The sequence below is a fragment of the Rhinolophus sinicus genome, linkage group LG06, assembly GCF_036562045.2.
Source record: "Rhinolophus sinicus isolate RSC01 linkage group LG06, ASM3656204v1, whole genome shotgun sequence".
NCBI lineage: Eukaryota > Metazoa > Chordata > Mammalia > Chiroptera > Rhinolophidae > Rhinolophus > Rhinolophus sinicus.
Window position 1 is genome coordinate 166,425,601 of NC_133756.1, and position 13,969 is coordinate 166,439,569.

The 13,969-nt window shown below is 59.1% G+C and overlaps 1 protein-coding gene, 1 long non-coding RNA gene and 1 pseudogene across 2 annotated transcripts; 1 reads left to right on the plus strand and 2 right to left on the minus strand.

Annotated features, from left to right (window-relative positions):
* Positions 1-1,892: 1,892 nt before the first annotated feature.
* LOC109436297 (interferon-induced transmembrane protein 3) lies at positions 1,893-3,096 on the minus strand. The gene is made up of 2 exons (XM_074337040.1): positions 2,735-3,096; positions 1,893-2,173 (listed from the first exon to the last, which is right to left on the minus strand). The coding sequence occupies exons 1-2, from the start codon at positions 2,981-2,983 to the stop codon at positions 2,012-2,014; spliced, it is 411 nt and encodes a 136-aa protein (XP_074193141.1). The 5' UTR covers positions 2,984-3,096; the 3' UTR covers positions 1,893-2,011.
* Positions 3,097-4,123: 1,027 nt separating this feature from the next.
* Positions 4,124-5,480, minus strand: LOC141572313 (interferon-induced transmembrane protein 1-like; annotated as a pseudogene).
* Positions 5,481-7,324: 1,844 nt separating this feature from the next.
* LOC141572314 (uncharacterized) lies at positions 7,325-9,514 on the plus strand. Its single transcript, XR_012497699.1, has 3 exons — positions 7,325-8,043; positions 8,571-8,673; positions 8,841-9,514. It is a non-coding gene; the product is annotated as an uncharacterized LOC141572314 (long non-coding RNA).
* Positions 9,515-13,969: the final 4,455 nt, after the last annotated feature.

Genomic DNA, 13,969 nt, shown 5'->3' on the forward strand with positions numbered 1-13,969 from the left:
GATGACTCAGGTCTGCCCTGTAATTTTTCCAAAGCTGGAGATCACGGGTTTGTTGCCGGCTGTACAAGAGGGTCTCCCACCTGGGCGGGCCCTTGTCCCAAGTCATCGCATTTCATTGCTGAGCTCCCTTCCTGACCGCTGCCGGACAGGGGATGTGGGATCTGTCCTGTGCGCCCAGGGCCGTGATTGGGGTCACGCGGCGGCGCCCCCTCCCCTGACCCCCGTGTGTGCGCTGCCTGCCTGCCCCTCCCCATCTAGGAACAAAGTCCTTCTCAGACGCAGAGGGGCAGACCTGCCAGGCTTCCCCCCAACAGGACCATCTTCCCTGGGCCTGACACTCCTGCTTGAACATGGGGCGCCCCAGGAGAGCGGGCGCACTCGTGAGATCCTGTGGTTTATCTTAGGTACTTCAATCAACTAGTGTGGGGAGCCATGGTTACAGCTAACTCAGAGCCTTATAGAATGGCTGGGTTTATGCTTAACCTGTTTCCTCCCCTAAGGCATTGTCTCTGCCTGCACCTGGGGGGTGCTTACAAGCTGCTAAGGAATGTGGTGGGAGCGGCCAGTTCCCGGACACAGAAGACTGATGGCTATCAGGGTAATTGATAGGATAATTACTTTTGGGAGTTTCAGTGATTTTGTATCCTCTATGTAAAAGTTAAAAATTTACATTTGCTAAGGTAATGCATATTTTCTTTGTTAAGTTGCACGTACTCAAACTGCATATATTGGTGAAGAAGAATAAACTCGAGGCTTCAGCATCACTGAAGACCTGCAGCATTAGCATTTGTGTGAGTGTCTTTTATTTCATTCCCACTCCCCCATTTAGGTTCTGATCGACTTGTGGCGGCTGGCTCGCCACAAACTAGCCGGCTCCTGGAGTTAGGGTGCTGCCATGTGGGCAAATAAGGGGTTTGTGGGTGAGGGGTGTGACACAGGTGTACAGGGAGGAAGGTGCAGGCTATGGCTTCTCCAGCCCCCAACCCTCCTGTCCTGCTGGTTGTAGGCAGGGTGTGGGAACAGAACCCCAGAAAGCAGTTTCCAGGCTCTCGGCCTTACGTGGAAAGGTGCTGGCTCAGGTAGTAGATGGTCAACAGCTGTGATTAGTTGGCCATCGGCTGTTACCGGTTAGCCATGAGCCACTGATATAACTGCCACGGCTAAGCTAGCAAACGGTGGTGTAGTGGCATGTTGGAGTGTGGATTACGATTGCAGAGAGGCAGATTGCAGCTAGCAAGTGAGGCTGGTTGGCAGAGAAGTGGACGGCGGGTTGCGGATCGTGTGGCTCCTGCTTCCTGTGTCTCCAACACAACCGCCAGCAAGACTATAGTGGTCTGACTCCCCCATCTATGGCTCCATGAGTGTTCCTTTTTGGCCTCACCATGTCCTGCGTTCTTATGTGGGGAGTGGGAGCTAAGACCTCGCATGACACCCCGCGTGACACAGGGTCTGCCCTGGGGCACACCGAGTGCCCTGACTTGTGGAAGCCTTGACAGAACCAGGTATTGAGCAGCGTATTTCCAGGTCAGAGCGGGAGTTTCTCCATCACCTGAAGAGAAGCGAACACTAGGGCTCTCTCCACAGGTGGCCTGTGAACTCCTCCGAGTCATGTCCCCTGCAGCCTTCTGGAGCAGACGAGGGTTTTAGGGGCTGAGGGTTTTCTGGACTAGGGCCCACCCTTCCCTAAATAATGCATCCTGGGTCACGGCTCAGACCTCTGGGAAGGAGGGACCCTCTCCCAAAACCTACCCATTTGTTGCCCCCAGGTGGGGATCGGGTGCTGGTAAGTTCTGAAGATTACTCCACCCCACAGCCAGGGCAGCAAGCTGGTGGGGCAGGTGGGAGTAGGCTCAGTCTCAGCAGGGCCCCTCCCAGGTAAAAACAAAGCACCCTCACATAAAAGTCCTTTATTGAATTCACATGTGTATAAACAGTGGTGAAAAGCAAAACAGCCTCAGGCTATGGGCAGCTGCTCCATAACTTTTTATGACGTCTAATAGTTCTTCAAAAATCATATCTGAGCCAGTGCAGTGGCATAGATAACGATGACTGCAATGATGACGGCGGTTGTGACAAGGAGGCCCAAGACCAAGGCCCAGATGTTGAGGCACTTGGCTGTGGACGCGTAGCTCTGGGCCCCAATCACGTCTCCCACCATCTTCCGGTCCCTAGACTGAGGGAGAAGAGGAAGTGAGGGGGCCTGGAGGGGTCCTGCCGAGAGCCAGGTGCTATCACTCACGTCCTCCCCTGGCTGGTCCCTGCCCAGAGCAGCCTCCACGTGCCCCTCAGCCAGACTGGGGACCCTCGCCTCCCTGTTCCTGAGCCCGAGCAGGACAGTGCCCGGTGGAGCCCTCCCTCCTGGGGCCTTGACCTCCTTCCTCACGGACTCTCTGGCTCTCCGGGGCTCTCAGGGCTGGTCCTCAGTCTTCCCTGGCCCCTCTGCTGGCCTCTCACCCACCAGGGGTCAGGGCGTCCTGAGTCCCTTTGTTGTTTCTGAGAGAGCCCTGGAGCCACGTGGAGAGTCTGAGGGATGGAATTTCTGGTATTGGTCAGTAGGGAATGCCTTGGAGTCCTGGGGACAAAGGGTGACCCTGGCCGTCCCCATGCACCCCATGCAGCCTCGTCATGACCTGGACACACACACACAGGGACTCCCCTCCCCCAGGGCCATCTGGGCAGAGCCCGTAGGGGGCTCACACACACTGTCTGGAGGTGCCCCCACGCACCCACCTACCTTCACGGAGTAGGCAAATGCCACAAAGCCCAGGCAGCAGGGGTTAAAGAAGAGGGTGTTGAACAGGGACCAGACGACATGGTCGGGCACGACGGTCTCGCTGCGGATGTTAACCACGGTGGACATCACGGGCCCCGAGCCCTGGGGTGTCCCCAGCACGGCCACCTCGTGCTCCTCCTTGAGCATCTCATAAGTTGGGGGAACACCGGTACGGGGGCCAGGGAAGATGTGATGGGAGCTGCGGTTCATGGTGCCGACACAGAGCAGCCGTGGTCTGTGGTGTGTTGTCTGGTCAGGGAATGACAGGGGCTCAGTGGGTGCTTCCTTTCCCTGATAGTTTCTAATTCTCCAGTTTCCTTTTCCAGGGCGTTTGGGAAATTGAGAATTGGCTGGGTACCAGGAGGGTGTAACTATTGTAGAGGTGTCAGGTTACACAAGCCAGCAGTGAGAGGGAGGCCGAGGGCCTGATGGGGGAGTGCCCTATCCCTGTCACTCAAGTCAGGCCAGTGCCAGTTACCCCAGTTCCTCATTTAGGTTGTGATGGCCTTGGGGACATTTCTGCAGCCACTGAAGGGAAACAGAATTTATCACTACAAAATATGCATCTTTGACATAGGGATTATTTTAGGCTTATTGTTTTTTGAAAAACAGCAGATGTGAGAGAAGCTCTGAAATCAGGTCATTCCCATTTGTAAGAGACATTTGCATTGGTCAGGGGGCTCTCTGCTGTCCTGGGAAGAGAGGCTGGCCCCATCTTTAGAAACTCATCTGTGCGCAAGACAGTGTCTTAAATCTTACAACTAACTTACCCTTCTTTATTGTGCTTTCCCTGGTGACTTCCCTTAATTGGCCTATGACGCCCCACCTCGCACATTTGGTCTTTTGGAGATATTTCAGGTGGTAGCTTGGGCCATTCCCATGTTACACAGTTTTATGAGTGTCTACCAAGTTTGCAGTAGGTACACAGCAGAGAGCTGGTGGGCGGGGATGGGTGGACAGGAGGGACTGAGGAGGGGAGAGCTGGTTGGCCGGTTAGAGGCGGGGGTGGGGGATGGGAGTGGGGGGTGGGGGTGGGGGGTAGGGATGGGGAGGTGGGGGTGGGGGTGGGGGTGGGGGTGGGGGTGGGATGGGGTGGGGGGTGGGGGGGTAGGGGGTGGGGGTGGGGGTAGGGGTGGGGGCGAGGGAAGTACACAGCCAGTGGGGGCCGGGCATCCCTGGCTGGCTCTTCCTGACCACTGCCTGACCTCAGAATGTGGCAACCGCCCACGGACATGCTCCACCCCACCCCCAGGGCAGCCAGCAGGTGGGACCGGTAAGGGCGGGCTCCGGCTCAGCCGCAGGCTGGGGATGCTCAGCAGGGCGCCCTCCCCAGGTAAAAACACGGCACCCTCACAGACAAATCCTTTATTGAATTCAGTTGTAGACACGTGTGTATAATGAACAGCTGTGAAAAGGGTGACAGCCTCAGGCTATGGACACCTGCTAGTGGCCTCCATAACTCTTTATGACATCTAATAGTTCTTCTAATATGGTCCGCGAACCTGTGCACTGGTAGCGGTAACGATGACCGAAATGATGACGGCGGTTGTGACAAGGAGGCCCAAGACCAAGGCCCAGATGTTGAGGCACTTGGCTGTGGACGCGTAGCTCTGGGCCCCAATCACGTCTCCCACCATCTTCCGGTCCCTAGACTGGGGGAGAAGAGGAAGTGAGGGGGCCTGGAGGGGGCCTGCCGAGAGCCAGGTGCTATCACTCACGTCCTCCCCTGGCTGGTCCCTGCCCAGAGCAGCCTCCACGTGCCCCTCAGCCAGACTGGGGACCCTCGCCTCCCTGTTCCTGAGCCCGAGCAGGACAGTGCCCGGTGGAGCCCTCCCTCCTGGGGCCTTGACCTCCTTCCTCACGGACTCTCTGGCTCTCCGGGGCTCTCAGGGCTGGTCCTCAGTCTTCCCTGGCCCCTCTGCTGGCCTCTCACCCACCAGGGGTCAGGGCGTCCTGAGTCCCTTTGTTGTTTCTGAGAGAGCCCTGGAGCCACGTGGAGAGTCTGAGGATGGAATTTCTGGTATTGGTCAGTAGGGAGTGCCTTGGAGTCCTGGGGACAATGGGTGACCCTGGCCGTCCCCATGCACCCCATGCAGCCTCGTCATGACCTGGACACACACACACACAGGGACTCCCCTCCCCCACGGCCATCTGGGCAGAGCCCGTCTGGGGGCTCACACACACTGTCTGGAGGTGCCCCACGCACCCACCTACCTTCACGGAGTAGGCAAATGCCACAAAGCCCAGGCAGCAGGGGTTAAAGAAGAGGGTGTTGAACAGGGACCAGACGACGTGGTCGGGCACGACGGTCTCGCTGCTGACGTTAACCACGGTGGACATCACGGGCCCCGAGCCCTGGGGTGCCCCCAGCACGGCCACCTCGTGCTCCTCCCGGTGCATCTCTGGCGTTCGGTGTGCAGGTGTGTGGGTCCCAGAGGAGGAAGCTGGAAGTGTGGCTCCTGCAGCCACTGAGAGTGAGAGTCTGGGTGCTGGGATGGTGCTCAGGGTTCCTGCCTCTCCAGGATAGTTGTGATTTCTCAGAAGTTTCTGTTTCCTGTGATTTTGTAAGCAGGTGACTTGCTGGGTGTCAGGAGGGTGAAAGAAACCAATGAGTTTCGGGTTACACTAAGATGGAGGGTGGGGAGGGCTGTGGTCCAAGGGTGAGTTTTCTGTTCCTGTCCCTCGAGTAAGTTCTTGTCCCCTCCTCGAGGGCTGTGGTGGACACTGGGGGCTTTTCCAGCCAGCGGTCACCCCTCCCTTTCCCCCAGCCCTGGCCCAAGCCTGTGCAGGTCAGGCTGTCCCATGCAGGGCCCCTACCAGTTCTCACACAGACTCCACACTCCAGCCCCAGAGGGAGCCCCCACCCCAAGCCCCACCTCAGCCGACCAGGCCTCCTCTCCACAATCCCTTGTCCTTTTCTGGTCTCAAGTCCACGCTCCTGGTGGGATTGGGTGTCTCCTGGTGGCAGGTCAGGACTCAGCAGCCCAGAGAGCCTCCCATAGGACCCCCGGGCGTTCTCTGGAGGGTCCCCAGTGGACGAGGACACCGGGCACTCGATGATGTGCGGAGGCAGCTGTGTGTGAGAGGACCGAGTCCAGGGCCCTTGGCGGCCGCCTGGAGCTCAGGCCAGTACTTCTGTGCACGTCCCACTCGCCCTCCTTCCTCCGTCCTGTCCCCGAGGTGCGGGATTCGTCATTTCAGCTTTGAGCTCTGCTGCAGGGGGCACACATCTGGGCCTGACGCAGTGACCTTCAGCTGCCTGGAGGAGACTTTGGGGCGGTCCCCTTGGGGAGAGGGAGGAAGTATCCACGCTCTCGGTGAGCACAGGTCTGGATCGGCGGCCATCACGGCAGCTGGGCAAATGCCTCTGGCTGTCCTGAGCAGGTCCGGGGTGCACCTTGGCAGCCCCTGAACCCCGGCGATTCCAGGTGAGTCTCTGCCCTTCCTTCCAGCCGGGGACCCTGCAGGCACCTGTCAAGGTGGGACTTGCCTGGTTCTTGCGTGACGGTGGGGAACCGAGTCCCCGGTGACCTTACTGGGGGTGCAGCAAGAACAGGACATGGGTGTTCAGGAGGCTTGTGGCGGCCCCACCCAGCCTGCCCTGACGGACGGACATGCCCCTCGTGGCGGCCGCCTGCTGGCCTTCAGCTTTCTGCCCACTGGTCGGTTGAGGCCTTGGCCTCCGTGTGCTCGCTCCACATGTCTGCCCGACTGAATTTTGGCGACTTCAGAAATGCCGTCAGTGATGAATCTGTCTCTGCCAGCACTTGCGTCTGTCTTGCCGATGTATTGGGAGTCTGCTGCTGGGCACTTTGAACCTTTCCTTATTGTGAAGTTTACCCGATAGACAGCAGAGCACGTGAAACTGTAAACTCCTGCCTCCAGTACGGCTGAAATGCAAACGCCTATGGACCCACCACCCAAATGAAAAACCTGTGCTTGACCCATGCCCGGAAGGCACCTGACCGCCTTCCAGGGCCGACCCACCTTCCCACCGAGGTCGCCAGTCTGGACTTTGGAGGTGAGCAGGCTCCTGCTGCAGCCCAGGGCTTCCCGTCACCGCGCCCTCCCCCCCCGCCCCCCAACAACGCACACTCCACACACAAACTCCACACACACACACACACACACACACACACACACACACACACACGGTCAGACCGAAGCTGAGTGAGTGCCGGTCACAGCTGAGGACAGGGTTTCCTTCCGCTGGTTTGGAGGGGCTGTAAATGGGACGAGCTGCGTGTGCCTTTGGGCCTGTACCAGTCTTCCCGATCACCCGCGAGCCTCACGCAGTTTGAACTCATGGACTCGGACATCTGGGTTGTGTCCCATCTGGATCGGCTCCTGCTCTACCGGGACAGTCAGTGGCCCTCTCAGTGCGGCGACCAGGAAGCCGTGAGCTCGCAGCGCCCCTCTTGCACACGAGTGTGCATTTCTGCGGGACGAGGACCGGGTCGGGACGTGTGTCCCACTCACGGCACAGGCCACATGGTCTTCCACGCCGCACCCCGCAGCCAGCCCTGAGGTCCCAGCCGCAGCACAGGCTCCTGCACCCCCAGGGACAGCCAGGCCGGGAGTGGCATGGCACTGTCCCTGGGGTTCCACTGGTGAGTCCCTGAGACTTAGGTGGTGGCCGTCCGACATCCGTCGTCACTTGTCTCCCTAACAAACCACAGGAAACCTCAGTGGTGCACACCAACGCGCGTTGGTTTTTGCTCACGGGTCTGTGAGACCCGGGAGCTGGGGCTGCCTTGTCCAGCTGCGTGGCCTTGGCCGGTCTCACTCAGCTGTGGTCAGCTGCGGGGGTGGGGGGTGGGGGGTGGGGACAGCGCCACCCTCTCCCACGTACGGTTCCTCCTGGTCGGCTGGGCTTGCTCCGCAGCCGCGGAGGGTCCCCACGAACAGCAGGGGTGCGGGGGCTCCTGATGTCCAGCCTTGGAACGGGCCCGTCAGCCGGAGCAAGTGACGGGGACCGCGTGGGACACACGGGGGCCGCAGGGACCCCCCAGCCCCACCTCCAGGCCCGTGTCAGGGGCGGAGACTTGGGCCACTTCTGCCATCAACCCGCCGACGAAGGGGCACCCGTCCCCTGTGAGATGGCCCCTTGCCGGCTATGGAAGCACAGCAGGTATGTCCATGAACTCGGCACCCAGCACCCTCCTGACTGCAGGGACGGCTCCCTCTGCCTGCTGGTTAGTGTTTCACTGTTTCATCTGCAGCATGGACGGTCCCCTCTTTTGCTATCATCTTAGTGGTCAGCGCAAAAGGTACGTCGTCATTCCCCGTGGGTATTCAGTATCGGGGCCATCAGGGGCTTTCACCTGCCCGGGACGAAGGACCACGGCGGGGAGGGACCCCTCAGCGCCACGGACACCCTCCCGGCCGCGCCCTTGCCGCGTGGGCTCTGTTCCTGGGTCCTCACATGGAGACGGTGCCGTCCTTGTCTGGTGCAGCGGGCGGGGCTCATTGAGGGCCTGTCACCGACTTCCACGTCCTCGTCCCTCCACCGGGCTTCCCTCTGGGGGAACAGCTCCGTCCCATGTCCCAATGCTTGGCGGTCGCTGAGCCCTCGCACTTTTTTTCCCCTGACACACCTTTCTCTCGCCTTCCTTCTGGAAGAACCTGTCACTGGTACGGCCTGTTGGGGGGGCGGGCAGGGGAGACTGTCCCGCCTTCCCACTGTCTCTGCTTCTGCTGTGACTGTGAGGCAGCCACCAAAGTAGGTGTCACTCCTCACTGGGAAACCCGGGCGTGGACAGGCGGTGGGTGACTTTGTATCTCTGCTTGTCCACAGTTGCGCTGTGAGGTGCGGCTGCCTTATTTATCCCGGGAGAGACGGCTCGGGTTCTTATAGCTGTGGGTGAACGTCTGCCTGCGGTTGGGAGAATTCTCATCGGGTACATTTCAAGTACTGGTTTTCCGCCTTGTCCATCCCTGTCCCTCCGAACCCTCTGCTGACCCGTGTGCAGGTTCCCCCGTGCCCTCAGTGTCTCCCACTCCTGTCTGTGTTTCCGCCCAGTCGGGACAGCTGTCGTCTTCTCAAGTGAGGTCCTTGTACCCACAGCAGCCACCTCACCTGGGAGCAGCTCCGGAACGTGACCCTGGGGCCTCACGGGCTGTGTCCCAGGCCAGAAACCCACCCTCGAGCTCTTCGTTTTGGTCATTCTCTCCTGCAGTTCCGGAATTCCTGCAGATCCTTCCCAGATCTGCAATGTCACGTTTTAGGCCGAGCCGTGAGAGCCGCGAGCGTGTGGCTCACCATGTATCTCCGAGAGCTTCGCCCGCACGGCTGGGTCACGGTCTGGAACGCCAGTGCCCGGCGATCCGATCCCTTGCTGGTTTCCTGCCCAGCCTCAGTCGTGTGTCCTTGTCCCCGAGATGTCCTGTGCCAGGCCCGGGGGGCAGCGCCCAGAGGGGATCCTGGTGACTCTGGCTCGCAGCGAGGACCACCACCTCCAGGGTCACACGCTGGGTCCCCCCCCCTATTTCTGGATCTTTCCTTAAATTGTACCTCTTGTCGGCTGTCATCCTGTAAATGTGCATGTATGGTAATCATTGTTCTTTGTACATATTTCTGTCGTGTTTGTCAGACTTAGTATTTGCTCTCCCTTTTGTTTCCTTTTTGTTGACTTTCATGGGATGGGTCTTCTTTGGATAACTTTTAGGAAACGTTATCTTCCTGTCTTCCTTCCATTCCTCTTTCCTTCCTTCCTTCCTTCCTTCCTTCCTTCCTTTCCTCCTTCCTTCCTTCCTTTATTCCTTTCTTCCTCCTCCCTTTCTTCCTTCCTTCCTTCTTTTCCTTCCTTCCTTTCTCCCTCCCACTTGCCCGCCCTCCTCCCACCTTCCTTCCATTCCTCTTTCCTTCCTTCCTTCCTTCCTTCCTTCCTTCCTTCCTTCCTTCCTTCCTTCCTTCCTTCCTCCAACTTGGACTTAGCACCGATGGAGAAGCCAGAGGGCTGGAGATGGTGGACACAGAGCCAACACCGGGTGGTCACACTCCAGACCTACGCCTGCGTGTCCCTCTGTCATCTCCTGCCCGGGACACCGGGGCCGACTCCATGGCTCTGTGGCTTCCTTCTCACGTCCTCTTGTCCCCAGTCCTCACAGCGGCCTTACCAGATGGCTGCTTGGGGTTTGTGTGGCAACACCACCTTTCCCCGGGGGCCCCTGGCTCCTCTCTTCCTGGGTGTGGTGGGGTTCAGCTCCTAAGACAGACATTGGTCCCCTCGTTTCCTGGGGGGCTCCTAGCTCTTCCTGGGTTTGTATTCCATCTTTTCCTTCTTCCTCCAAGAGCGTTTCAGTGCAGGGGTTTGGGGAGGGGGGGGCACACTCTGAGGCTCCCTGGACATAGATGTCTTCTTATGCTCTTACGTTTGAATGACAGTTTGACTGCACAATGAACTCTTTTTCTCTCAGTTCTTTAGAATGTCACCTGTGACCTCCGGTGCTTTGCTGAGAAACTTGGTGTCACCGTGGCTGTCGCTCCAAAAGTGTTTACAGTGTCCCTGGGTGTCCACGGGAGATTGGTTCCAGGGCCCCCATGGATAACGAGACAACCCCATGCTCAAGTCTGCCGTAGAAAACGGTGTGTTGCATGTAGCACACCGGCTGCTGCAGTGTGGCCGCACGCGCTCACGGCCATGGGTACAGAGAGCGCTCCACTTGCGGCAAGCGTGAGATTTGCTTTCTGGCACTTTCTCCCACTGCTTTTGAATGATTGTGGTGTGAGGTTGGTTGAATCTGGCGTGTGGGACCCCCGTGGACGCGCAGGCCCTCTGTATGTATTTGGTTAGGTGTGACCAGTGTCCCACCCGACTGCACCCTGGGCGCCCCCAGCGAGGTGTGACCCTGCGCCTCCCGGCAGCTTCGCCAACACAGCGTGTTGTCACTTGCCGTCATTTTTTGCTCGTTTGAGAGGTGCGAAGTGAGACCTCTGTCGCATCTTAGATTGCATTTCTCAAAAGATGAGTGAAGTTAAGTCTTCTTTCATATGCTGGAGGGTCGTTTCCTTTCTGTCTAATGTCAGTTGTCTGTGTGCGTCTTTTCTCCGATTTTACTATCCAGCTTTCAAGATTTCCTGGCACGTTAGGGATTCCAGCCTGCTGTCCGTGGTTTGTGTTCCGAGTATTTTCTCCCGAGCCTCAGCCCTTTTCACTTAGTTCACGGTGGTTTTTGTCCTGCACACGAACAACTGTTTATGGAGTCAAACGAATTCATCTCGTGTGTTGTAGTGCCTGGACTTGAACTCCGGTTAGAAAGCCTTTCCTTGCACTTGGTTTCTCCCATTTCCGCGCTCGGATCCCAGCCTGTTTATCTGCAAGTCCATCTTTGCCCGCCTTTGGGTTCAGCTGGGACCGACCCCACTCCTGTGCCGAGTCTCCGCCCGGCCAGCAGCACTGGATTGAATTAGGACAGGCCCGGGGTCCGAGTGTGTTCCGGCTCCTGCTCAGTGCCTGCCTCTTCAATGATGTTTAAGCCCACTTTTTAGTGTCCTAGGTCCACGTGGCGAGATGAGCCAGGGCTATGTCTGTGAACTGGTTGTTTCTCTTTAACGTCCGTGTGGGCACGGAGTCCCAGAGAGCAGTTTCCAGGCTCTCGACCTCACGTGGAAAGGTGCTGGCTCGGGTAGTAGGTGGTCATCAGCTGTGATCAGATGGCCATCAGCTGTAACCGGTTAGCCATTGGCCACTGGTATAACTGCCGTGGCTACGCTAGCAAGCGTGGATTGTGGCTGGCAAGTGCAGTTAGCAAGCGGATTGTGGATCGCGGATAGTGTTGACCCTATCTCCTGTGTCTTGCCCGGCCGCCAGTGAGACTGAGGTGCAGGAAGACCCCTCGTTGGGGTACTGGCGGATGTTTGCTTCTGTGTCTCGACCAGCCGCCTCCGAGACTATAGTGGTATGACGCCCCTATCTATGGCTCCGTGGGTGTTCCTTTTTGGCCTCACCATGTCCTGCGTTCTGGTGTGGGGAGCGGGAGCTGAGACCCTGCATTACAGTCCGCATCCACTTCTGGTCCCGGGGAGCCACTCCCATTTCCTGGGGTCTGCTGAGAAGATGAGCGGGAGAGACTGTCCCAAGGTACTGGGGGTCTGGGGACACTTCCTCCAGCCAAATTCAGTGAGGTCCGCGGGGCAGGCCTCCTGCTCACCAGAGCCAGACAGCCCGGGGCCCAGGCCTAGGGGCCTCCTGGGCACCCACCCCTGGTCAGTGGAGTTTGGGGGGCGGGGAGCAAGAGCCTGTGCTGTTTCCTCCTCGGTTTCCCCCTGGGCGGCCCCCCAGCCTCTGCTCCCTGGATCCCAGAGTCTTTGCCTGAAAGATCCCTGAGAAGTGGAGACCCATTTCCTAAATATTGAGTGTAGACCTGGTCATGTGAAAATCGTACTCATCCTACGAACTCTGGGCCGTTCGAAGGAGACGCTGGGCATATTGAGTAAAGCTTACAGCTGGGAGGGGTGCTGGGCAGAGAGGGGAAGGTGGGACAGGAAGTGTTAAGGGTCCCCAGCCTGGCCTCCCTCTCCCCCTCCGCGCTCAGAGGGGGAGAAGGGGCGGAGAACTTGACAGAGACTGAGAAACAAACAGCTTTTGGATTGTCAAAGCCAAACCTCCCAGGTGCACTCCTACCCGAGTTTCATCTGACCACTGAAGCGCCAGGACCCAGCAAAACTCCAGGGCCGGGTCCCTGTCTGGGCAGGAATCTGCCCCACGTCCCAACCCCCATCGGCCTCACTGCCAGCCAGTGCAGCCGGGAAATCACGTGGATACTTAATCAGAAACAGCAGAAGCTGTCTGCTCCCCCCTTGTTTTCCTCCCTCCTACTTAACCGTTTTTGGACTTGAACCTCAGAACCTCAGCTCACCCAGGGAAAGGCCAATTCTCGTGCCGATTTCTGCTGGGACACACCGGATATTGGGATGGGCTTCTAGTCCCACTTGGGTGTTTTGATGGCCACTGTCAGCATCAGAGCCCTCCCGGGTGTCATTTCTGTTAGGCTGCGCTGGATTGGGGGGGGCGGGGGGGGGCGCAGAACAGCGGGGAGTCCATCTAATGAACATCGTCCTCGTCCATGGCCGGGTGTGAGGCCGGGTGTGACGGAAGCAAAAGCATTCCTCCCCCACCCACCCTCACCGCTGGGGACTCACAGAGGGTGGCCACGTGGGCGGGAGGCCAGGCCAGCGGGGATGCTCACGGTCCTGAGCAGGGCCAGCCTGGCCAGCCACCGCTCAGCCTCAGGTCTAATTGGTTAAGAGAACAAAAGCTGGGGAGTGGCGGGAGGTTTGCAGGGAGGGGTGGTGCTCATCTCTGGAGAATTTGGAGGTTCTCCCCTCAGGAACCCAAGGGTCTCAGAGTTCACGTGCCTTGCAAGCTGACAAGTGAGCCTGCACAGTGTCAGAACCCACAGACCCCCGGGTCAGGGACCAAGAACAGTGCTCTTCTCACAGCAAGAGCGGCAGCCGGCAGCCGGGGAGGGGGGCCCATCCGCAGGGGTTCTGGAGAGGCCCCGCCGACGCCTGCCTGCCGGGGGCGTGGCCCGGGCCCAGGGAACCTGACTCTTCTGCACCGCTATGACCTTGCCCCCAGGAAGACACTCCGGTGCTCGGGAGGGTGACCCTGTGTCCATAAGGCTGGTCCAGAGGAAAAAGGGCTCAAAAGGCGTTTGGAGGTGGGGGAGGGGAAGCCACCGGAAGTGTCTCGCGGCTCCCCTCTAGCCCGCCCCGGTCTAGGGAGTCAGGGTTCCCCCGTCCCGAATGCCCACTCCGCAGGCCGGTGGGGTGGGGGCCTGCTCCTGCCCCGCCAGGCAGCCTCGCGGGGTGGAAGGTTCAGGACAAGATTACGGAAGCCGTCTTGGCAGTGGGGAGGCTGGGGGCAGGCACCCCACGGCTCAGACCCGAGGGGCACGTCCTGGGCGTCCGGTGGCAGCTTCGGAGCCGGACTCCGTCCCAGCAGCGCTCACAGGCTCCAGCAGAGGACAGGTTCCCTCTCCCCGCCTCCCCCTTCCTCTTTCTCAGCAAGTTCTCCGTGCAGACGTGAGCGCACCCTCAAAGCTACCCACTTTGTTTCTCAACCTCTCGCAGTTGCGCAAATCTGTGCTCGCCGCAGGGCGCACCTGGCCCCCGGGCCAGCGCCCCCCTCAAATCTGGACGCAGCCCCGTGGTTTCCCGTCCCCGACACACCCTGTGCACGTCACTTCGTT